The sequence below is a fragment of the Fundulus heteroclitus genome, unplaced genomic scaffold, assembly GCF_011125445.2.
Source record: "Fundulus heteroclitus isolate FHET01 unplaced genomic scaffold, MU-UCD_Fhet_4.1 scaffold_378, whole genome shotgun sequence".
Taxonomy (NCBI): Eukaryota; Metazoa; Chordata; class Actinopteri; order Cyprinodontiformes; family Fundulidae; genus Fundulus; species Fundulus heteroclitus.
In genome coordinates, this window is record NW_023396790.1 from 15,305 (window position 1) to 41,878 (window position 26,574).

A 26,574-nucleotide genomic window follows, 5' to 3' on the forward strand; every position below is an offset into this window, starting at 1 on the left:
CCAGAGCAGATACTTTTGGCCATATACTGTATATATTTCTGTTCAGTGTTGTATAAAGTACTGAAATCTCAGAGTCAAGTAAAAGTATAGGTACCTCTCCAAAATATGACTTTGGTAAAAGTCCAAGTCACTGACTGAAATGTTACTTGAGTTAAAGTCTTAAAGTATCTGAAGTGTCTTGTACTTAAGTATGAAAATTACTGTAAAAAGAGATGTACTCAAGTAATGTAATAAAAAGTATAAGTAAAACGTAAAACAAAGCAAATGCAGCTTGAATAACATTTTTTAGATTTTGGTAAACTTTGAAAGCCAAATTCACTTGAAATAATATAAACAACCAAGTGCAGGAGAAATTTAGACCAAGTTTAGACTGAAAATACAACCTTTTTGTAAGCTTTCAGTTTCCCTTCTTCAAGTAAGGTCAGTGCTATCCACTTTAAAATTGTACACAACCAAGTGCAGGCAAAATTTAGACCAGGGGGTGTATACTATGAACATAGTTAAGTGATAAACCAGGCTTAGTTAACCTACAGGAAGTGGTAAACCTGCTAATAGATACACCTGCAGTTTATCATTTAGTTAAGAAAATTAGGACTCTCTGCTATTAGATGCTTTACCTATACCACAAGGTTAATTTAACCTGCCCTAGCACTGAACCAGCTTCTTATCCTGTTGGTGGTGATGAACAAGCCCAGCCAAGTCCCGACTTTGTCGCAGTCAATCAGTAGGTGGGGTCAAAACACTTGCGTGCGTGAGTCTCTCTCTCTTTTTTTGTAACGAGTAACTAAACCAAACATTGAAAATATATTGGAGTAAAAGTATGTAATAAAGTTCAGAAATATAGTAAAATAAAAGTAAAAGTTATCAAAAAATGTTATACTCGAGAAAAGTATAAAGTACTCCAAAATATACTTAAGTACAGTAGTGAAGTATTTTTACTTCATTCTGTTCTCATTTAACATGTAGAAAATTTATATATTCTGACATCTGTTGCAGGTCTGATGACTGTTTACATGACACAACACATGTAAACAGTGGGTATGTTTGTGTAGTGGGAATCAGAGAGAACTGATTGTGTATCAGCTTCTTAAAGGAGTGACCCATTTCTGAGTAGGACAGTTCAGCCTGAGATTACAGTTGTTGCAAAGGGAAAGGGTTAGAGGTGGACTAGTGGGTAAGATAACCTCAGGGTTTAACCACACAGAACATCATTATGCGTTCGGCTTAAAACGGACCAAGCAAAGACACTCAAAGATTTGTTTTTCCATGATGACCTCATGCATAGTCGGCAAATACTCAGCAGGGGGAGCTGCTACATGGGGAACATCACAGCACACAAGATGTAAACAGACAATTACTTATTATTACTTATTATGTATTTGCACTGAGATCGCTTTTTAAAGATACTTATTCTAAAATTACATAGAGTTCCTCGGGACAATTCTAATTGTCATGTTTTTGGACTGTGGGAGGAAGCTGGAGTACCTGGTGAGAACCCACACATGCACAGGGAGAACATCCCATGCAGAAAGATCCCAGGCTGGGATTTGAACTCAGGATCTTTTTGTTGCAAGACAAAATGACCAACTACACCCCTGTGCAGCCCTGTTTTTCATACACATGTCTTTTATTGCCATTTTCACCAAAATCAAATAAAAAATAGGTTTTAATTAGCTTATATAGTTTGTCTGGTTTTAATCTACTTTTTTTGATCAGGCTCATCTATGAGCTGCTGTTTCTACTGTTACAATATTGGCATTATTTGATGAACAACATTGGATTACAGTAGAATAATGCCATAAACATGCAAAACATAACACCGTCGTCTGTAAAGCTCCTGTTAAGCTGTTATTACAGTGCAAACATGGCTGTTTATTTCAGAGGTACATCTCTGAGGCTTCTAGGAGCACCATCATCCCAGTTAGGCTTTATCTTCATCTGGATTTCATTCTTGTCGATTCCTAAAAACAACAACAACAGCAAAAACACAAACATCTGTATGAGCTGCTCATGTGTTTGGTTATTAAATATTGTTAGAGGAACTCCACGCTCACCACCATCAGATGGCCGTTCTTTGCTCTGTAGACCATGGACTCCTGACCGCTTTTGAAGTCAACAAACCCCTCTCTGCCGGGCTGAATGTCAAATCTCACACTGAACAGAAAAGGGAAACATTTCCACACTAAATTTGGATTCTCTAGCAGATTTATTGAAAAAAAAACGCTGCATATGATCCAAATTCTCTACCTCCCCTGGACCACTTTGATGCAGCTCTGCTTGTCGGCAATGACACTCAGCTTGGTCAAGGCCTCAAAGAGGTAGTCGCACTGCAGCACCAGATCTCCCTGGAACAACAAAACTGTTGAAAAGGCACCCTACTGCAGTCGCATGGCGCCACCGACTTTACAATCAATGCCGGACGTTCACGCCGAAATTTAGCAGAAATGTAATACATGCGGTCTATCCCCTCCTCTGATTGCTAACCCCAACACTAACATTGACCCCCACTGACCTTAGATTTATACCTAAGGTCAGTGGATTTAATACGACTTCATTAACTTCCTGTTGGAACTTCCTGTTGGAACAGACTGCAGGTCTGCTAGTGGTTCCTAGAGTCTCTAAAAGTAGAATGGGAGGCAGATCCTTCAGCTATCAGGCTCCTCTCCTGTGGAACCAACTCCCAGTTTTGGTCCGTGAGACAGACACACCGTCTACTTTTAAGACTAATCCTAAAACTTTCCTTTTTGACAAAGTTTATAGTTAGAGTGGCTCATGTTGCTCTGAGCTACCTCTATAGTTATGCTGCTATAGGCTTAGGCTACTGGAGGACATCAGGGCCTATTTTTCTCACTCTACTGATTTCTACTGTTCTCCAGTTTTGCATTGCATTGCATTGTTGGCATTTCAGCTTTTAACATTTTGTTCTCTCTCTTTTATCTCCATAGTAGGTACACCTGGTCTGACGCTCTGTTAGCTGTAACATCATCCAGAGAAGACAGATCATCTGCTATTACCATCCAATGTAGAACAGATTTCTGGATCAATGTGTGCTTCTGTGCTTTTTGTCTCTCTTGTTGTGTCTCTGCTCTGTCTTCTCTAACCCCAGTCGGTCGAGGCAGATGACCGTTCACACTGAGCCCGGTTCTGCTGGAGGTTTTTCCTTCCCACTAATGGAAATTTTTGACCAATCTGTATAATATGATTGATTTTGACTTTGTAAAGTGCCTCGAGATGACATGTTTCATGAATTGGCATTATATAAATAAAATTGAATTGAATTGAATTGAATTGGTTGGGACCAATTTTTCGCGATTTTGAAAACAACTTTGAAAGCAATTTCATTAGACTTCCAGTGTGCACTCTCAGCATTGATTGTAAAAATGGTAGCGTCGTGGTACTATTAGCATTCTTGTTTTTATTACAGCAACTACCTAATGACTTAATGCATCATAGTTATCTTTCATTGCAAAGAAATAAAAGGACTGATACGGATCTACCTTTTGTTTGATGTCATCACATATAACATGGAGGATGAGGAAGTTGTCACTCAGGTTGCTCACAGAAACACCTAGAAAAACGATTATCTTCAAAAACCAGATGGAAAAGGCATTGTGCACTCTTATTCAAACACATAAGAAGATCTGCAAGTATCCTCCAAATAAATTCATCTTTTATTTTACTTGCCTAACTTCATAGAATTAAATTTACAAAAATCCAACCTTTAATGAGTACATTTATTCACTGGGCAAAAGAAAATCCCAAGTTAGTAAAATATTATTTTAAAACAACAATGACAAAAATCTAATTGCTACCAAAAAGTTCCAATAATATATATGTAACTAAAGCATTTTATTGATTTAAACTTTACATATTGGTCAAAACGTATTGGAACTTTTAATTAGCATCAATCACTTACTTATCTAGAAAGTTTTTTTTCACTTATTGATCAAACTATGTAAAATGTTGAATGAAAAGTGATGTCTTATTGGCTAAACTGAGTTGTATAAAGTGACCATCGAAGAGGAGTCATTAAGAGGTTTGTAAAATAAAGTATTAATTAATTCTTAATGCAGTATTTCTTTCCCAAGCAGAATGAAGTTACGAAAATTGAAGCTTTTCTTTGCATAAATGTATTTTTGACAGGAGGGGAGGAGTATGTTAAAATGTAGCTATAGAACACGGTCAATATCTCTTGGTACCTTTCAGAGAGGCGTAATCAATCCGCTGCTTGATCTTTGTCTCCTCAACCAGATATGCGGCTTCCTGGGTGAAGATGAGCTGCCGGAGACGAGGCCTGAACCCATTCCTGTCGTACTTCACCACTGGCACGCTGTACTGTGGGGCGAAGCACAAACACTTCAGAAAAAAATCAGAAAAAAAAAAGAGGCAGCATAAACTCTTGTTTTGATTTACCTTGATGTGTTCCTGCTGAACGGTCTGAAGGACCTTCAAGTTTATGTCTTCTAGAGCTTGATGGGAGATTTAAAACGAGACGAACTGATCAACAAATTAAACATAAAGTTCCAACCTTTTTTATTCTTGCATTTTTTTAAACAAGTAAAACATAATTGGATAAAAACAAAACCCCTCAGTTTATTAGAGTCACAGTAATGTTCACCGTGTCTTTTCCAACAAAAATGTAGTGCTGTGCAGAAATATTCATTCACTGTGAACGTTTTCACATTTTTTTCAGGTTACAACCACAAATCTTGATGTAAATTATTTAGCTATGAATGGTTGTAAAATGAAAAGACAGGAAAATAGTTTTCAGATTTTGAATAAAAAATAGAAATTGATGAATGAATTTGTGTCCAGCTGTCTCTTCCCAGCACAAGAAAAGCATGATTCCACCACCGCCGTGTTTCGTTCTGAAGACGCTGTGTTTAGGGTGGTGAACAGTATTGCTTTATTTTGCCTGTCATTTAAATGTGAAAAAAAGCTCAAGAATAAATACTTTTGCAAGTCATTGCATGTAATGTTATCCTCCACATTATTAAAAATAGCTATAAAAACAATCCTACCAATCCTCGTGTCCACAAATGGTCTGTATACACTGAATGGGTAGTTTTCTTTTTTTCCTTTGAACATGGAGCTCGTTTGGGCTTTTAGGAGCAGCTGGAAAAGGAGAAATGTGTAGACAATATCACCTGATGACTTTTATTAATTAAATTCAGTCTTAAGATAGAAAAAGAATAGCTGTAAAAACAATATTGAGATGATTACAGATGTTAGGAATGAGAAATAGATTGACTCTATTTAGAACTTTTGCGCCTTTTGTGTTTCCAAGCCCTACAAATCCAGAGGTTTTAGTCCGACACTTTAAGTTTCGCACATTCCCCAAGCTATTTTAAGGGTTATTTTAAAAGTTAACCACTTTTCTCTATAGTTTATCCACTTTATTGCAGAAATCCTTTGCCTTTTGTTTAAATTATCTCTTCAAAACTTTCCTCTATGCACAGATGTCAAATTTATATTAAATCATAATTAGTAAAATGACACATTTGTTTAAAATACGTGTTCATTAAAGTGGTAAAATGGAACAAACCCTTTGATATTGCTGCAGACAGATAAAAGTGTGTTACAGTCACTTTGTTAAATAGATTGTTTATGTTCTCATAAAATGTACAGCTTATGTTGGCATGAAGAGAGAGGATCCTACCTGCGATTTCCTTTCGGGGGCAATTTCTCTGACGTACTGCCTCACCAAATAGCGAGTGTAGATGTTCTGCAAGAGCTGTGAGGCCTACAAAATAGAGAAATATCATCATTTCTAGCACCTTGGAAACATGCAATAATTTCCAAATATACTGTGGTGATCGCTCACCTCCTTTAATATGGGTGGTGGGGTGAGCCAAGAGTCCGTCTCCAGGACCGTTTTGGGAAGGATTTCCTTCAACCGGGTGAGGTAGTTCTGCCTCACATAGGCCAGGTACTCACTGTTGTCAACGCAGGCGGGCTGATTTCTGGTCATGAAACCTTTAATGAACCTATCAGAAATCAAGCAACAGGTGAGCTTTCAACACAGTATCTTATTAAACTGCTTCACCGTTCTCTCACAGACACCGTCTGAATCTTATGGTTGTTGTGACGTACCTCTTGATGACCTTGACTGCCCAAGCTCTCCTCTCACGCTCCTTCCTCGCCAGCAAACCCCTCCAGCAATTCTCAATCTTAGTGGCTGTTTGGACAAGTCAGTATGGCATGAACTGCTTCAAAACGAACAACTAGAAAGACGTTGTGCTCTCGATTGCCTTTCTAAAATCTCTGACGTTGAAAACTACTTCTTATCTTACTCCCTTAGCATCTCTTCAGTCACTCACCAGCCTCTTTCTGTTTCAAGTAGCCTTCCTTCACCCTCCAGCCTTTGTATTTGGCTTGGATCCTCGTTGCTACAGTGATGGATAATATTTTCACATTCTTGGTTTTTGATATAGAAACACTGTGACACTTATTAGCACCCTTGATAAAGATGTATAACAATTATTCATCATCATGCGCCCCTCCATTGAATTAAATGTACTAATAGTGAAATATTGTGCTACTAAATATAAATTTGTGACATTTTCTTTCTGAATTTAATCGAGGATGGTAGGAGTTGAAACTAAGCTGTTTCTTACCTAGCTGATGCTTGCAGACCTGAAAGGCATCCTCTGTTGCAAACAGAGTTCTGGGATGGCGAATAAAAATCTTCGTCCTTAACGTGGGAAAACAAACATTTAGATAAATCATTGAAAGATCCTTTTTGCTCCAGGGAGTTATGGATTGTGAGGGATCTTGACAACCCACGCTTAACATCCACCAACCTGCCGAACTTATACTCATCAGTTTTGTAGCCCAGGTGCTTAATAAGACACCGAACCCCTTCTGCTGGGGTGCCTTTCCAGTTGGGCCAGGTGTCTGGACACAGAGCTTTATACCTGGGCGCAGAAGAGGAGCATTTGTAGGTTTAGCGACCAACCTTATGAAAGAAGATCATATAATGAGGATGAAGATGTTCTGTTACCTTTGGAGAAAGATCTCATATTTACGTCGGTACGCAAAGCCGGCCCGCCTGACCCTCAGGTGCTCCATGAGCCCCAGGTATTTAACCTGATGTCTCACCAGCACATCGTCAAATCTTGCTGCACAACACACCACAAGAGCAAAATTTCTGTTCAGTTATCTGCCTCAACATGGATTGCTTACTGTCAGCTGAATGTGCTTGTTTGTTGTTTTTTTTTTCAGGGATTGATCGGATCTTTCCGTTCAGGCAGTTTTACAGACACAAGCTCTCACCTGGTTGCTTGGCTTCATTGGGTTTGATACAGCGCACGTACCACGGCTCCTTGGACATCAGGATCTCCGTCAGACCCACCAGGCTGTTCTTAAACTGGGTCACCACCTGAAGAGTTGCGCGACAAAATAAAGCGTTTGAACCACTACGAGATTAAAACCAGAGGAACATTAAGCATCATCTGAACATCTTCTCACAGTTTCGGGTCTCTTTTTGGTGTCGGGTTCTGAGGAGGGAAAGCAGTGTTTGATGATGCCATTTTTGGAGTGCTGCATGACCTTATGGAGAGCAGAAGAAATGCAATTGTTGGTTAGAAAAGCAGTAGAGATGCTGATCACCTTTGTGATTTCTGTGATTTAGAGATAATTGGGGTTTCTTTTGGCAAAATATAACAATTTCCTGGGGAAAATAAGCAACAATCTTTGCTTTTTGCACAAATTTGCTTTTATTGTTTGTTTCTGGAAATAAATAAAAAAGCCAAAATAAATTACAGTAAATGTTTATTATTGGGTGTAAAATGTATCTCAGTAGCTGGGGACTTAGATTTTTGTTTGTCAAAGTGATTGACATATTTATTAGCCTTCATGGGGGTTTAGTAGCAATCGTTGTGCTAACCAACAGAAAGGACAACAAAAACATAAGAAGGAAGCATGATGACTTTGCCAGGGTCAGGAGGAATATATTTATGAACAGACTATGCTAGGAGTAAACTAAAGCCCGAGAAAAATCCAAGAATTAATGGATTAGGGCTGCTAGATATAAAAAGAAAATACATATTTGCAAAAGAGATATTTGCAAGCACACATATGCCATATCTTCCCCACCATAAAGCAAAGCAAGGAATTTGCAAACAACTTTTTGGAACTATTTTCTTTTAAAGTTTCTGGACAAAAAAGTGAAAGAGGGTGTGATTTTGGTACGGAAAAATAAAGTATAGAACTCAGGCAAAACTACAGCACATCATGGGGATTCTGGACCAAACAGGTTGGACGGGTGGTCTCAAGGTTTTTCAGCACAGCCTCCACTTATCACACAAATGGGATGAAACGAAATGTGAAGTGGATAATGGACATTAAGGTTTTGGAGCAGGCTATAGTTGCTGGTCCTTGATTGAGTGAAAGTGGTCGAGGTTCGGGTTCAAAAGTTGGCTTAATGAAAGAAAGCCAATTCCTTAATGTTATCTCTATTACATTTTTTTTAAAGGGTAATTATTTTAAGTAAATCCATTGTAAAGCAGGTAGATTGTTTGGGTGCAATTTGATGGGGGAATTTTAAAAAGAAAAAATACATTTTCAAACTTTTAGATGTTTGGCTTTTTCTAAAACAACTCAAACCACAGCATGATCAAAAACAAATGAAAGCTTTTTACCAAAACTAAGGTTTTCCCTATTTTTCTGTATTATTTCTTCAGAACAAGAATAGTTTAAAATTCTGCTGGTGGGAAAAAAAGAATGCTGCTGTGAAATTCATCTTCGATGTGGGTGACTATAAATTACATCTTGACATATTTATGCAAAGCCTTAATTTAAGTTAAATGTATGTGTATAAAACAGCACTGAGAAATATTACTGTTAAACACTGTTTAGTGTTAATAAAACCTATTTCTGAACACAGAATCAATGCTTTGCTGATTGAGGAGACCCAGAATAAAATCACCTCTTTTCCACTTCGATACAACAGATCATTGTTTTTGTCCAAGAATCCTGAAATAAAGAAAAATATAAAGAGAAAAAATATATAGCATATACTTTTTTATCCATAAATATAAACACCCTATTTGTTGTCTCACTAAAAATGGTTCTGGTATAAAAGCAACAGTGTTGTAGTCAAGTCACTATGCCTCGAGTCCGAGTCCAGGTTCGAGTCACCAGTGTTCAAGTCCGAGTCAAGTCCAAGTCATTAAAAAAAAAATCTGAGTCGAGTCCGAGTCGAGTCCACTACTCATCCGAGTCGAGTCCGAGTCGAGTCACTATTGACGTGTGATGTATGACATGAAGCAGTAACATTCCATTGCACTAATAACTCTTACGCTGTAGTTATCCTTGGTTTTACTCGGTAAAACTACCGCTTTTTCCAAGTCTAAGACGTCTCCTAACCATGGTTTTTAAACATTGTTGTTATGGAACGCGCAACAGCGACTCGAGGTACGCTGATAGGCCGCATATGAAGGATGTTAAAGCCGCAAGCGGCGTCGATCGGCCCTCGCAGCCAAGCGCACTCCGGCCTATTGGCCACTGCTGCGGTGCCGGCCGGCGGGCGGGGTTCGCACACCGCCGCGGTGTCGGCCGGCGGGCGGGGTTCGCGCACCGCCGGCGGCCCGCCACCGCAGATGCTGTCACGCATTTTCCTCGCCCGTCCACCGGGCGATTCCCACAAACGTGTTCGGCAGCGTTCCCCCATGACTCACAACAAATCTGATGCATATCGCTCGATGCAGCGAGGAGATACAGCCGTTTGATAATGATAATGCATTTGGCCACCGGGCCGGACTAAATTGTTCGGCGTGCCGGAAAATGTATACCGATTCCTGGACGGTGACTACAAACAGAAAAAAAAAACGGCCGATCACGCCATGAACACCGAGCAGGAGAAAGACATCGACTTACCTTTCTATCAACTCAGCCCGTTTCCCAGTCTTCCCGAGCCCCTCGACACTCAATCCATCGTTTGAGCTGAACGTTGGTATGTTGTTCTACAGTTCTACCAGTAAAATGGGCGCCTGGACATCCTCTTGTGAAAGTTTAACAGCTGAAAAGTCGGTCATATAGTTGTTGCATGTGTAATGGCTGGTTGCTACGTGCGCTCTCACACTGTTTGCCCAACCTTAGCGGCAAGGGGCGTTGCTCATGAGATGGTGACGTCACGTGCGCGGTACGACATTTAGATATTAAAATCATACACCAAATAATATTCTAATGACATATTAAAATTATAGCCTAATGATATAAAAAAAGTCGAGTCTTTTTCTCAATCTTCGAGTCAGAATGATCTGAATGTAGGAGTCCGAGTCCAAGTTCGAGTCATCAGTGCTCAAGTCCAAGTCAAGTCACGAGTCCCTAAATTTAGCTAATGACTCGGACTCGAGTTCGAGTCTCGGACTCGAGTACTACAACACTGAAAAGCAATGAAACAAACACTGGTGAACATTAAGCCCTTACAGGTGCAACTAAATTTTCAAAATTGTGGGATGCAAAAGTATTGAAATTATTCATATTTTTGCATTCATTACATAGCCTACATGCATAAATTATTCAAAGCGCATAAAAAGAGCGTTAATGTTTTGTTTCTTACCAACAACACAATATGTAACCTCCCCCGCATAGTGAAGGAGACGGAAATCTCCTCTTTCCAGGGTTTTTCTTGTGTTTTTGTCCCCAAGTTTGTGGCTAAGTGAGAAGGAACATTATTTGAAATTATAATAACTTTTGAGGTGATTGCAGTGTAACTGTTGAAATGTAGGTTTTCCAAACTCAGAGCGCTAAAAGCTTACGTGACAAAGTGAGGATGACCACCAATTTTCTCCTCCATCTTCTCCAGAAAGGTGAGGTCGGTGGCCTCCCCAGGACGCAAACATTCCTCATCCTACCAGGATGAAAATCAGTTGTCCAGAGGTGTATGTATTTTATATAGCCAATGGCATAACTTGTTTATATACCCACCAACAACGAGATGATTCCTCTGAATTTCTCCTCCACAAGGTCACAGATTATCTTGTTGTTAAAATATGGCACCGGTTCCCACTTTGCACAAAAAACACATGTGAGCAGTTACAGTTGCTTATATCTTCTTGTATTTTAGGTTGCTTACTTAATTCCATCTTTTACTTATGCAAACTGAATAACCGTATCATTACTTCAATCCCTTCCAGTTCGTACTCCTCCTGTTCTGATTTGAGCGTCAGCTGGATGAAAAGCTGCTGCAGCTTCTCGTTGCAGTAGTTGATGCAGAACTGTTCAAAGCTGAAATGGGGAAAAAAAAACAAAAAACAAACGTATTCTTGGACCGTTTTGCCTAAAGAGTCAAATGTGCATGATCATACCTGTTCACACTGAAAACTTCAAACCCATAGATGTCCAGCAGACCGATTACCGTCTTCCTGGAGGAATCCTGCATGTAGCACATGCACACACACACATACAGATATGCATGTGGTACATACAGATATATATATTTGTGGTAGAAGCGTAGGCATATATTGAGGAATTCAAGATCAGAGCAAGAGTGTTCATACCCATTCAAGAGTATCACATTTTGTAACGCAGCAGCCACTTGTCAAATTCAATGTATGTTACTGAGGGTTTTTTTTGTAAAGTTGCATTAAATTGCACACAGAAATGTGCATTAGTTAACAAACAGCATCATGAAGACCAAAGAACAGAGCATACAGACCAGAGATAAAGTTCAAAACAGAGCGAGGACAGGAAATGATATACCAAGCTTTGAACATAAGCAACAAACTGTTCAATTCATCAAAGGGCGAAATAAAGACTCACTTCAAACCTACCAAGACATGGCGGCCCAACTACAGTAACAAATTGGAAAATGAGACCAATAATCAGAAAAGCAACCAAGGGACCCATGGTAACTCCGGAGGAGTTGTCAAAATCCAGTTCAGGTAAGGAGGATGTGCGAACGTGACACCAAAAAGTCAAGCGTTCTACAAATCTGGCCTTGATGAACGATCAGTAAGATGAAACTTTGATATGTAAACACAACGCTACATTCTGGCAAAAGACACTACAATAACATCGGCAGCAACATGCATTTGGGAATGATTTCCCTCAGCAGGGACACTGTGCAGTACTTTACAGTAGTTTATTTCCTACAAAACACAATAAATACTGCGAATGTAACATGACAAAACGTGAAAAAGTTGAGTGAGTATTTATTTGTCTATTTACATTGCAAGGTACAGTAGCTTGCTGGAATTAAATGTTCCAACTCACCACGTGTCACATTCGGGTTTCCTTGCTTTAACCAGCATGATATAGTCGGTAAAGCATATCAAAATAGTGCTGACCTGATTAGCCAGTGATTCGTTGATCTTGTTGACCAGCCAGTTGAAGGTTCGGCCATAGATGGCTTTGGCGAGAGCATCCCTGGCATATACTGCATGCTCCACAGAGAAGGGGCTGAACACCTTTAAAAGCAAAACAATGTGAATGTTTGACCGCAGCTAAAGATCAGCAATTCATCAAATCCATTCAAATCTATCGGGGGGGTCACCTCTTCTGTTTTGGCTTCTATCTTTCTGTGGGTTAAGCCCTGCTGTAGCACCTGACCAGGAATACCTAATAACTGCAGCAAAGATACGACAAAAATACACACTGAGCATTAAAGATATTCAAGGTACACATGAAAAAATGTTGCTGTAACACACACAAAAGGTTTACTTTTGACACCCATTGCATCTCCTGGTTGTTTTTGACAGTGGCATAACCTCGGGCGTCGGCTTCAAACTTTAGATTCCCCAAATGGAGCACACTGGCAATAATTCCAAATAAATGCTGCATTTAACACAAGACAGAGGCAGTCAGTAAAAGAAACCATTCTGCATATTTAAACATAATTAACTGTGCCAGCTCACCTCCGTGTCACTCTCGCTGAAGTCTATGACCGACAGGGCTTTACGCACTGTCCTCCAATCACTTTTGTCATTGATTGAGCTAACTTTGGCACAATCCCCCTAAAAAAAAAACATGACATATAAACTTCTGAGTGAAAATAGTTTTGTATCATAAGTAAACCATGGCTTGGCTCCCTCTTGCCTGCACGAGATAACGGTAGTTCTTGCAGTTTCTCTCCAGGCCGAGCCAGCGGAGCAGCTCCTCCTCTCCTCCTTCCACCAGCTGGTAGAAGATGTGGAAGTTTCTCTCGCCATGGTTCTGGTGCACCACACGGGATTTCTCCAGCAGGTAACTAAGGATGTGACCACCTACAGCTCCACCCTGAGGGAAAAAGGTAGTGTCTGAACTCAAATATGTGCCTAATCTGTCAACATTTCTATCTTATTGGTCTCCTGTCTTTCTTAGTTTGGGTATTTTAGTATTGTAGTCTACCCGATGGTCGAACTCGATGTCCATGTATTTCCCAAAGCGGCTTGAGTTGTCATTTTTCAAAGTTTTGGCGTTTCCGAAAGCCTACAACAAAAAAGGAGAAATCATCTTTGATTTTAAATAATATGTTCATCTAAAACAGAGAAAAAAAAACCTAAGAGTAAGACTGACTTCAAGCACTGGGTTGGAAAGAAGCAGCCGGTCCCGGACGTTGTTCAGGAGTCTGGTGCTCGGACAGCTGACGGCATAGAACTGGAGGATTTTTTTGGAGGCCTCGGTCTTTCCAGCCCCGCTCTCTCCTGAGATCAGGATGAAGTGGTTGTTGAACTCTGACAGCATGGTGCGGAACACGTTGTCTGCCAGGGCGTAGCTAAGAATACGGTAACAGGGTAAGGTGATGCAAGGGAAATCCTGTTTACCTCTGATAAATTAATTTATCAGCTCAGAAATGTTCTACCTTATTTTAGATTATTTGATAGCATTGCCAATATACTGATTTAGGTCTTTATTTCACACCTTCTCTTTTATCTGGATATTTGGCACCTGAGCACATCATTTTCACAACAGATACAATATGTTCTGAACTATGTTTATAAATTATCATAAACCAACTTGTGTTTTCTTTGAATTGGACGTTTTGTTTTGTGGACTGTTTGTTGGGATTGTTGTATCAGCTTCCCTCTGGTCCAGAGAGAATTGCTGCCATGGGAGAAAATGAAATAAATCTTGAATCTTAAGTTTCCATTTTTTAGCCTGGAAATAGAAGTGCTCAAACCCAATCCCATAATTTTTTTCACAAATCTAAAGTTACACCCTCACTACTTAAACAGGCAGGGACATAAAAATAGTCAAATCTTTTGTGAACTGTAAACAGGGGTGGCTTTTCACATGGGCCATATGAGCTGTTGCACAGGTTGTCAATAGAAAGAGGGGCATAAGCACCAGATAGAAAATATAACTAATCAATTCTGCCTTGAATAAGTTTTCAAATGCTTTACTGCATCTGCAATCAATGGGGAGTTGTTCCTTCTGAAAATGGGGAGACTATAGGTAATAAAAATGCTTTCTGCATATCTATGCTGCATTTTATCAGATTCCAGAATTTCCAACTATTTACTGCATTTTGATTCAGTCTTAATCAGACCGAGGTAGATGTTCACCTTCCAAAAAGGACAACAAGCTTAAAAAGGAACGGGTGCTAATTTAAAATTCTAGATATGCAAAACTGGTAGAAACATACCCCCAAAAAGCTTTTCCGTGAGAAGTGCAGCAAAAAGTGATTACAAGTTTTTAATTCAAGGGAGCTATGTACAAGTGGAGGCCATAATTTTATTTTAGGATTTCTATTTGAAAAAAATTTTAAACAGTGTAACATTTTCTTTGCATCTCATGTACTTCTTTGAGTTGATATATCACATAAAATCTCAATGCAACAAACTTAAAGGTTCTATATCATGATTTCTTAAGCCCTCAAAAGTCCTCTATAGGCATATATGATCAAATATTGACTTTGGCTCTATGGGGTATTAATTTATTATGAAATATTAGTTGTTTGTTGGAGCTATTTTTCCATTGAGGAAGAAAGACCCTTGTCTTCAGTGCAACGCCACCTTGCCACGTGTGGGTGCCGCACCTTTTCCTGACATTGCCCCACTGTCGCTGCAGCATGGTAACACCACTTCTCTTCTGAGCTCTCTCGCAGCCGAAAAAACACATAGACGTCATGACTTAGACATTATCTATAGCCAAAAAAAGAGCAGTTGCTGTCACTGTGCAGACTAGGTGCTAAAAGAGCCACGTCGTCTTAACTTTGAGTCGAAATGGGTGCATTGGTGGCACAGGGGTGGTGCATGCGGCCCATGTACGGAGGCCTTAGTCCTCGATGTGGCTAATACACAGGTTCGACTCTGGCCCACGGTTCTTTACCGCATGTCATCCCCCTCTCAGCCCTCCTTCCTGTCCGCCTACTTCCAATAAAAGGGCCACCAGAGCCACAAAAATAATAAAATGAATTAATAAATAATCATAATAATAATAATACAAAAATAAAAACTCCATCACGCTCGACCTCACATATCCACTCGCTGATCTGAGAAAGTGGGAAAGTGGTCAAGGTAGGTTATTCCTGGAGGGGGCGGGAAATGATCGCTCAACGCAGATCCGGTCATGGCCACTGGTTTTCCTGGACAGGGAGTGGCTGCTGCTCATAGAGCTGAATTCACGAGGATCACTCAGACATGCATGAATAAAGCAAAATGCCACTTTGGCCATGATTTTGATGCAGGAAAAGCAGTATAACATAATATAACAAAGTTGATTTTGCATGATATAGGCCCTTTAAATTTGATCAAACGTGGAACGGTTCTAGGGATGTGAATACTTTTGCTTTATTTTGTCCATCGATTTTCTTCCTCTTAGCAAGGCTGCACAAAATATGTAAAGTCTTCTTTTGGTTCTTAGTTTCTATCTTTATGCTCTTTAAAACAATATGTAGCCAATAATTTCTGAAGAGATACATCTGTCAAATCTAACATGCTTAAAAAGCTGTAGAAAAAAAATAAAGACTTACATGTGAGGTGGCAGCTCAAAGAAGTTAACTCCCATATAGGTATCCATTTGCTTCTTGCTGTAGATGTCTAAGTCTTTGTACGGGTTGACCGACACCAAGAGCGTCCCAATGTAGGTCTTCAAACAGAGACAAGGACATGAGCTTGTGCTCTGCAGCTCTTGCACATTCAACGACAATAAAACATTTTTTTTCTTAATGATTGCATGACATTACAAAATCCACCTCCAGCATTATATTTAGTTGTGTCCTTTACCAACAGCAATAACTTTTGTTAATCACTTGTCATCGTGACCCAGTGGGTGGTAGTGACCTTTTTTATGCTCGCTCTGCAAATTAAAAGAAGCAGAGCTGCAGTCTCAGCAACACAAGGTGACAGATTCAGCAGAAGGTAAAATGCCACATTAGGACAGCAGGGGTTAAAGGCCGAGGGCTGTGAGGTTTCATTAGACTAAAGGGAACGAGCTGCACAGGAAACACCCACATAAATCAGGTTCTCATGGAAGCGTTTCCTCAGGTTGTCCAGAAAGGCACTCTCACTGGTGTAGGCGTCCAGCAGCACAAAGTCCTGGATGCCCACGCGATCCCGGGCCGTCAGGGAGGCCTCCATGTTCCTCAGGATCCGGTTACACCGCTCCTCCAGGCTCTGTGTCGAAACATCAGCGATATGACAAGGAAACAACAGACGTATGAGTAGAGATAACATGTTATTGTTCATTCAGGTCAAACGCCTTCCATCAACAGCGGACCTATGGTGGGGGTATGAAAAACTCGAGTCACTCCTTTGTTTTTGTATATTTCACTTCTGAATAGCCAGAGTTACAAGTAAACCTTCAAAGTGGTCCTGAGTGTTATTGCTCTTGACTTTTTACTCAGTTTTTGTTTAAAGTATTCATACCCATTCAAGCCAACAGCCACGGAAACACTGGATAATGGAAGTATAATGCCTCATTTGCCTCGGAAATCAAAAATAGGAGCAGGGAATGGGGTCACCCTGAATAAAAAGTGTTCCAGTTAATACAGTAAGAGAAGTCGTGGTTCCACAATAAAAACAAAAGAAAAACAAAAGGTTAGGATTCCAATACGGCAACGGCAAAGAAATCTGTTGTTAGGTTCGTAGTTCCTCCTATAAACATCCTTTAAAGCTGGACTTTGCACACGCAACCAGCACTGATCCAGGATTGTGTGAACAAATCGTTATGCTATTTTTCTCCCTTATTATCCATAATTAATTAGTCACATTTTTCTAACTTACATTTATAAGACATATATGACAAATAACAGTTTGGGGAAAATAGCATAATATAATGACCAAAGTGCTGTAGATGATAGATATCCTGAAATGTTGCTTTTTTTCTTTAATTTTTTGGAAACTCTTTAATTCAGGACAAGTGAAAATCAGAAGCAGACTGGTAGAGTGGAGTACAAGATGCTTTAAAAAATATTACAATGAGAAAAATATGATCGAAATCTCAGGACTTTTGCTGTGTACTTTCATTGAAAGGACATAGAAAAGACAATTTTTCCTTTCATCAAAGCAAAGAGCAAATGCGATTGAGAAGTGAAATATGCAAAATACACCTATAGTGTTGCGCTAATCAATAACCTGACCAAATTTGACTTTTAACATCATTGCGTTGGTTTCACATTCAATTTCTTTTTTATTTGGGCTTAAACAGTTTTCAACATATTTTCGAGATATTTTTCTGCACTCCAACCAATAACTGTCCAACTTCAAATAGTCATATAAAAGACTTCCACAGACCTTCAGCGTTTGGGGGGGGGGGGCAGCTGTTATTTTCTTTACGTGTGTGAATTTTTCTCTCTAAAGTTATTTTTTGGTGTGCCGTCTGTCAGGAAGGCATTCAGACACCTGACAACAATCCTGGTAATTTATCTCTCCCAGTGGGCGTCTCACTGCCTGCATATTTTTGCTTATATCTGTGACTTCCAGTTAGTGTCCTTGGCCACATCCACTTTTTTTATGTCGAATCTAAATTCAGCCACCACTATCTAATCTGCTTCTGTGTTCTCCGCAGACCCATCACTCTTGGATACACATGTAAATACCAAAATAGACAACATAGACTGGAAAACAGTTTTCATTTTAAGGCCAGAATACGCTTTTAAAACACCAGCAGCATCTACAGGCATAGCTAAGAGGTAGTACAGTTCATGATTATATGCATAAATACAGGATATCATATACAGTGATTCCTTGCACTTTAATTACGGCGGTATGAAAGAGCCTTCTGGTGTCATGTTACAGTAATTTGCCATTTTATCCCTGCTGGTCTGACCTGTTATCAAGTCACAGTAAGTGAAACTAAAGCTCAGTCTCCAGTAAAACAAATGGCTCATCCAATGACACAGCAGAAATTCACAGCAAAATCTTACATCTACTGAGACAATTCATCCCAGAGGTTTGGAAAACTACATGGAAACAAGTTAAAAATTACCTACTCTCAGAGTCCTTGATGCTTGTCTGTGGCCCTCTTCTTTCTTTCCAAACTGAACCTGAACATCTGCTTTTGTTGGGGGAACACAGGAAACACTGATGGATCACAGTCTCAGTTTCCTCTAATAGGAAGTGATAAATTATGTAGTGCCATTTCAAAAAGGAAGTATATCTGTGTTTAAATATGCATTTTTTTGTCTTCTTTCTATTTATGTTTGTGGATGGATGAGGTTAAAATCACAAACATGATCACTTTATCTTCTACTTTTAGGAATAGATTTATCACAGAAGCTGTGATTGGGGGAGAAAAGATTCTACCAAAATTTCCATCAGTTCACGACTCAAAGAGCCTTAAAACTGGGATGTAGGAAAATAAATAAAGGAATGCATTCTTTGAAGATAATGTGTTTTCTTTCCATTTGGATCTTTAAAACTCTGTTGTCTCTCCTTTTGTTCCCTATTGTATCGTTTTAGAAACTGAAACCAAATCAAAACAGTTGCTTTTCATTCTGGTCTCTCTTGTTTTTGCTGCTTCAATTTTGCTTATTTTGTTATAAGATAACACAGAGCCATCCATGGATCAGTTTGTATCCTGCTTGTGGATGTTTTACTTGTTTCCACACAGATGATTTAAGATAGATTTAATTAATCTTCTTATAATTCATAGTAAGGAAATTTCACCATGTGACTCTGATTTATAATATCTACCAGCAGGAAGTTGCTCATAGTAATTTTGGTTTGATCAGAAAACATATTCTGTCAAATCTCATTGTTAGAATTGCCACCTCTTCATTATTTTTTACTTTGCTTCAGTAATGCATGAATGGTGTATTCCTTTAAAGGGGTTATGAGTAAAATACCTGCTTTCTGCTGGTCTTTTTTCTTCTTTTTTTGTACTCAGAACTCATTTAAGGTCCAGTTAACTTTTTGGTTCTTAGTTTCTATTTTTGTATTCTTGTAATTTGTTTGATTTTTAAGATCTATGGAGATGTCTTTGAGATTTTTTTTATGTTTAGCTTTGCATCTTTTGCTTCTATTGTTTTCCTGTGTCTGTCTTTACTTTTTCCACATATGCATCGTGTCAGCCAGGTTTTCTCTGATTGCCTTGTTTTTTCCCTCCATTTATTAAAATGTTTTTTGTCGGTAATGCCACTTTGGTCCATCCTTTCATTTTCTATACCAGCTTGCTTGGGGAAGTCGTGGCTTAGTGGAGGACGCACCTTGGACAGGTAAGCGGTCCATCACAGGGTAACAGAAGCCCAACCTTGCAACCACAAAATTACATATAAGAAACCTCTGAGCATCCAGTTAACCTACATTCTAGAGTATCTGGAGAAAACCCACACATTACGTAATGGGAAGAGTATGCAAACATTACAGAAATTATTTCAATTCAATTAAAAATAGTGCTGTCATAGCTCTTTTAAAGAAATCTACCACCTTTATGCAGATGATATTTGATTGTAAATCTCCTTTAAATCCCAGAAGATGTTTCTGTTTTTGTTGTTGCATATGTGTTTGGACTCTTAAAAACTGGATGGCTGGGAACTTTCTGCAATTAATTGAAAAGAAGGTCAGGATTTCTCTTGGTCAACTTGCAGCATATACTTGGGAAACCTTACGTAACTTTTGATTCAGCTTTAGCTCTTGATCATCATGTCAGGTCTCTGGTTCGATTTTGCGTTATCATCTCATTTATATTGAAAGTGAAGCTGAATTCCACTGAGTCCTGCTCTGAACTGGAAATTGTTGTCCTTGATATACTTTCATCACATCTGGATGACCACAATTCCCTTTTTACCTGTCTTAACAAAACGTTCTTGGATCAGTCAGGTGTTTCTAAATGCTTGTGCTAGGCTTTTGACAAAGTCATTTCCTTGTCACCCCACTGCTTTTCCAGCTTCACAGGCTTCCCCCTAAAATTCAGGAGTTCACTCTAAGATTCTGGTTCTGGTTTTTAGGACTTTGCTTGAATAAGCACCAGCATATGTCATTGAAATGTCAAATCCTTAGAGCCCCATTAGGTAACCTGAGATCCAGCGATCAAAGCCGCATACAAGACTAAAGACAAAAGAAAATTTGAAAAAACAAGTAAAAAACACATATTTTTATAACAGGGTTTAACTAAGGTCCTGTGCATTAGTTGGTTACTCTGAAGTTACTGTTTTTGGCTTGTTTGCTGTATTCCTAGCCTTACAACATTACACCTACACCTCTAACCCTTTCTATGATTGTTTTTGTTTTAAGTTTGAGGGTTTTTTTTTTGTTGTTTTTGTTTTTTTGTTTGTGATATTTACTTTTTTCCACACTACACCTCCCTATGTAACAGGAATATTGACGAAATAAAGGATCTGTATTGGGCCTACCTGTATATTTAAACCGTCACAAAACAAGCAGCAGTTTGTTTCTATTTCTTTAGGTGAAAGTGCAGCAAACACCAAAAACAACACATTTTTGGCTGACATATAATAGCCATTTAGCACAAAAGAGGTGCATGCATCTCCTAGGTCCTGTCTGGTTTTTGCTGGATTTTTTTCTTCCTTAAAGAGATCTATTTCAGGTAAGTTTCAACCTCTATGGATAGAAGTTTAGACTTAACACTTCCCTCCTCCTTTTCAGCACTTTCCAGTTAGAACAAGTAATAGACAAAACAGCCAACGTCAAAATAAAATAATAATAAAACAAAACCTGTATTATCATATGTTAAAAGGGGACGAGTTAATCTGGCTCATTCGAATAAAAACATTAAAAATAGATGATTTTTAGAGTATTGAATTAAGTAATCATATTCTAGAAGCTGGTGGCAGCCCATGCTTTAGCGTATTAAATCGTCAAGTATGAAGCAAAGTGCTGAAATTAGCATGGCAACAAGTTGAGATGCATCAAGGCTGTTGTTTGCACGTCATGCTTCTTTGAGCATCTAAGTTATCGGGTATCGTTGAGTGCAGAAGACAGATTGCTAATCAAAGGAAATGTGACCTCTGAAAACAGACGGAAGACAAAACACAATGCTGGAATGTTACAAAAACCACTAAAGGAAGCAATCACTTTACTGGTAATGTTCTTATTTCATTAAATGGTGCTGACTTGCCAAACTGTAAGCCAAATAAAAAAAATAAAAAAACAATGATAAACTAACTAGCCACATATCAGTATGACCACACACAGTAAAATAAATAAATATATATATATATGAACAGGAAAGCCTATCTGACTTGAACATCATCACCTGAGAGGACGCCCTATTGTCCGTGTTTGTCCAGTATGGTTGCTGGATCCTGTTACCCGGTCACAAAGTGGCGGTTAGCCTCCTGAAAGAGATAGCGCTCCTCATGGGCCACTGAGTGACACCACACATCACCAAGGGCAACATAAGTTTAGGGGGGCTGCAGGTGTCTGGAGAAACCTGACCTTCATAAGTCCTTCAAAGGCACCAGTCCCAAAATGTACCTCCCAGAGTTACACACAGTCCAGCTGAATGTCTTCACCTTTGTGTGTTAGAGATTAGACGTACTGCATGTTGACAGATTTTAAAATAAAATGTTTGATTGTCAGGACTGACTAATCTTTTGATTCAAGTTTGTTCCTGAATAGTGATTCAAACACATTTTGTACCAAGCAGCCTTCAGCAGTAGCTGCATTTAAGTCTGTAAGAGTAAACAAGTTTAAAGATACCAAACCGGCAAAAAAAAAAACTCATTAAACTGCACCATATTATGAATACGATTAATTTAAAACATCTCTGGCCTAATATTCCACCAATACTGACATCTGCATACAGCCTTAAAAGAGTACAGATAAATAGACCAATAGTCACATAGTTATTGGAAATATAATGTGTGTATTTTAAACATATCCATTAAAATCTAATCTTCTACTTATATGAGATCTGATGGCTGGGGAAACAGATCCTGGAGGGAAGCCTAGACATCCCTCTCACAGCAACACTCCACTGGTAATTCTGGGGGATCCCAAGATGTCCCCAGACCAAAAGAGAGAAATGTAGATCCTCAAGTGTTTTTTTGGGTCTCCTCCAAGTGGAAGGTGCCCAGGAGGCATCCTGATCAGATGGTCAAACACTTCAATTGACTCTTTTCATCAGTGAAGAGCAACAGCTCTACTCCAAGCTGTCCCCAAATAATCAACACCCAATCTCTAAGGCTGAGCCCTAACTCGGGGGAAAAAACACCACAACAAACAAACTCCTTCTGTTGAGGCTCCTAAGGATCTCAGTCTGGCAGATGTAATCCACCTTTTTCTGATTGAGAACCATGGCCTCAGACTAAGAGGAGCTGACTTACATCCTGGCCGTTTCATACTCTGCACTTAGCCACTCCAATGTTTGCTGAAGGGCACAGTTTGAAACCAACAGCCCTACATTATCTGTTAGGTGTGGCATCATCCAGGGGAGGCAGATCATCCTCCATTACCCTCTAACGTAGAAAGGATTCCTGGTTCAATGTGTGCTTCTGTGCTTTTTTGTCTCTGCTCTGTCTTCTCTAACCCCCAGTCGGTCGAGGCAGATGACCGTTCATACTGAGCCTGGTTCTCCTGGAGGTTTTCCTTCTCGTTAATGGGGAGTTTTCCTCTCCACTGTCGCTACATGCATGCTCAGTATGAGGGTTGCTGCAAAGCCATGGAAAATGGAGACGACTGTCCACTGTGGCTCTACGCTCTTTCAGGAGGAGTGAATGCTGCTTGTCAAGACTTGATGCAATCTGGTGGGTTTCCTTAAATAGGAAACTTTCTGAAACAATCTGTCTGGATGATTTGATTGAATTGAACTTCGTAAAGTGCCCTGAGATGAAGTGTTGTGACTTGGCGCTATATACATAAAACTGAATTGAATTATCTGCAAAAAGCACAAATGTCCCTGAGGTTCCTGAACCAGACCCCTCCTCTCCATGATTACACTTTCAGATCCATGAACGCCACAAACAGGATCAATGACATGGTGGCAGCCTTGGTGGATTTCCACCTACAACTGGAATAAGACTGACTTTTCACAGTGAATGCAGACACAACTCTTGCTTTGCTTATACAAGGACAGGTATAAAAGCATCCCCAGCACTCCATGCCCCTCTCAGTACCACCACAGAACATTTGAACTTAACAAAAATTCTCACAGGACACCTTCAGCATCTGTGCAAGAGTAAAGATCTGGACCAGTGGTCTAGGTCCAAGAAAAAAAATTGCAAAACTCCTTCTGGTTTCACAGTTGACCAGATGATTGACGCCTCCTTTTCAATGCCCAAAAATAAACTTTACTAGAGAGGGTGACAACTATGTTCTCTGAATAGCTGGAGCACACTCTGGTACCATTTCATAAAGACTGAACCTACCCCATCCTTGGTTACCTGCTGCCAGGGAGCTTTTAAAATGCCTCAGTGGCCCCTGCCATGGTATTTAACTCATCTTCCTAAAAGTCCTCAAGCTCTGCCGAATGCACAAGGGGCATGGTGAACAGATTCCACAGATCCTCAAAGTACTCATTCTATCCTTAGCCTAGGTCTGCAGCTTCACCCCTAAACTAAAGACAGTCTGAAATGGTCTCTGTTGTCTTTATCTGAGTAATTAAAGGATTTTTTGTGACAGGTCACTGAGACTCAGCTCCCCTCAGTCCCAGTCTCCAAGAGAGGGAACTGGTCTTCCTATTCCAGGCAAGGTCAGCCCGTAAAACCGTTGTGGTCTTCAAAATGTTTGATTTACTCCAAGTCTAATTATATAATGGAAAGAAATTAGCTATATGTTGGAAATCCTATAGAAAAAGCCAAAGCCCTGGTCTAGATAGCTCAAAAGTTTATAAGGTTGTTTTTTCAAGCACCCCATTGAAAACAATGCCAATCTTTTATCAAATCTGTACAGATTCACCATATTATAAATGGACAGGATTTTTTTAACACCATCCTCTCCACACTTAAAACTCAAAAGCCACAAAAGTGCAGAGCCACATTAACCTATTCATACTGACAATTACATACACATTTGTACACCACTATGCCGATCGGTAAGCAACCTGAAGTTAAGTGCTTTGCCCGTATCAAATAGGGGAAACTGGAATTTCAATCAGGTTTCCAGTTGCAAGTTGACTAGTCTTCTCACTGAACCACAGTCACCCACCATCCAACGTTGTTAAGGCAGTTTATTCCAAACTTTCTTTGTTTTTATGAACGCTGTTATAGTTTTATTCTTTTCTGTAAAGGTTTTTGCTATATTTTAATAATTTTTTTTGCAATTTCCTAAATTTTTACTATTTACCAGAGGGTTTTATATATATATATATATATATATATATATATATATATATATATACATTTATTTATTTTTACCCTGCCTCTCGCCCAGTGAACGCTGGAGGTAGGCACCAGCCCCCCCCCGCAACCCATGAGGGATTAAGCGGGTCAGAAAATGGATGGATGGATGGATGGATATACATATATATCTAACTATATATATATATATATATATATATATATATATATATATATATATATATATATATATATATATATTTTTTTTTTTTTTTTTTTTTACGACTCTCAAACACTGTTCATTTGATGCAGCGAGACCTTTAGGCATGACATTTCCTCTGTAGTCATTGTCTTGTTCGTTTTACTTATTTATTTATGCAAATGCTGCAGAATTTGCCATCATGATCGGTTACGAAAGATTAGCAGAACAACATAAGCCCTAATGAAACTTCAAAAAACTTATTGATCAAGATCTCTTCAAAGGTTTGCAAGAATATTTTTTTTACCGGCTCAGGTAATTTACCTCCTGCACTTCCAAAGGCCTGTGGGTCATGGCTGAATCGACCTTCTGTGATGATCCCCGGTCCACAGGTGTACGGCTCGGGCAGACACAGTCCGACAAAGAGGCTTTAAAATCAGAGAATATCTTCCATATTTGAGCCACTGCAGTTTACCAAACGTCAATCTGTCCTCTCTTCAGAGGTTCCACCGCCCATCCGAAAATGCAATTTTGCCTTAAAACGTACCGTGTACCAACATCTAGGACAGAACGAGGGGGGAACCGGCTGCCTCCTGCCTGGTTGCTGCCCCTGCTGTGACAGAGGCGATACAGTAACAAGCCACCTGGTTGTGGAAGCGGGGGGCTGCTCAAACATTAATGGAGCCGAGGCAGCAAACATTCATTCAGCTCTTCACCTGAGTGTTGAACTGTGTGTTAAAGAAGAGGGTGCGGTGTGTGTGTGTGCGTGTGTGTGTTTTATGTCTATGTCTGTGCAGGTATGTAATACAAGGTTGTTGTAACCCGATCCACCCAGAGACCCACTCTTACCCTCCTCCAAACAACATTACAGGAAAGGTATTCAGTTACTGATCTTTGATTAGATGGATGCATTTCAAAGTAATTACCTGCAACCCAATAAACCTGGAAGGTAGCAGATTTATTCAGGACAGTCATTCACATTGGTTATTAAGATGAACAATGACCTCATTTTAATGTCCAGTATGAAAGAATTGATTCATCTAAATCTGAAATTGAATCCGTTACTTAATAAAATCTGGGAAATATAGGCAATTCGGCTTGGGCCAAAAAAAAGAAGTTTAAAAATAAATGTGTTTTTTGACGTGCTCGGTTTAAAATGATCTTTTAATCAAAGAGTTCATTAAAAACTAGAAAGAAGTCGACGGTGGAAACCGCCGTCGTTGTGCAACGCCATCAACACATCTGCAACTTTAACCTTTCCTTTTTAATTTGGCCAGTTCGGGCCATGTCCGGCAATGTGGCGCTGTTGTCTAATTGCATTTGTTTAAAATTTAACATTGCTTCCTGAAAGAATCAACAAAGCCATCTAATGTTACTGCCTCATGATTGGGGAAACCGCACAGTGACACAAGAGAGCGGGATGGAAAAGGATGCTCATTACAGTAACATAACGTAATCCATTATGTAATACTCACACATTTCTAAAAAAAGAAATAAAACATGCTTTAAGTTGAACCCCACTCTTGGAAAATGCCTACAAAATTCTTAACTAACAAATTTATTGTGGCTCATGGGTGCATGACACATTTTATAGAAAATGCAAATTGAATATTGAAGTAATGACTGCCTCTTCAGTCATCTGGATACCTAAAAGTAACAATAATAGTCATTGAAGAGGGAAAAAAAGATAATTAAAAAAAATAATTACTTACTTATACTATATATTCTCCATAAACAGCATATTGCCTCTTTGTTTATTGGCAAACATCTG

The 26,574-nt window shown here is 39.3% G+C and overlaps 1 protein-coding gene across 1 annotated transcript; it reads right to left on the bottom strand.

Moving 5' to 3' along the window:
• Positions 1–1,477: 1,477 nt before the first annotated feature.
• On the bottom strand, positions 1,478–25,469 carry LOC118556305 (unconventional myosin-Ih-like). The gene is made up of 32 exons (XM_036130712.1): positions 25,128–25,469; positions 16,380–16,541; positions 15,899–16,014; positions 13,501–13,699; positions 13,333–13,413; positions 13,042–13,221; positions 12,861–12,959; positions 12,667–12,780; positions 12,500–12,571; positions 12,294–12,413; positions 11,313–11,380; positions 11,127–11,232; positions 10,933–11,013; positions 10,764–10,855; positions 10,565–10,659; positions 8,930–8,976; positions 7,471–7,551; positions 7,276–7,381; positions 7,004–7,121; positions 6,804–6,917; positions 6,618–6,694; positions 6,321–6,389; positions 6,094–6,178; positions 5,825–5,987; positions 5,660–5,743; positions 5,022–5,115; positions 4,414–4,469; positions 4,200–4,335; positions 3,498–3,568; positions 2,248–2,345; positions 2,055–2,154; positions 1,478–1,961 (listed from the first exon to the last, which is right to left on the bottom strand). Exons 1-32 carry the CDS (start codon positions 25,155–25,157, stop codon positions 1,935–1,937), a joined length of 3,141 nt encoding a protein of 1,046 aa, XP_035986605.1. The 5' UTR covers positions 25,158–25,469; the 3' UTR covers positions 1,478–1,934.
• Between the last annotated feature and the right edge of the window lie 1,105 nt (positions 25,470–26,574).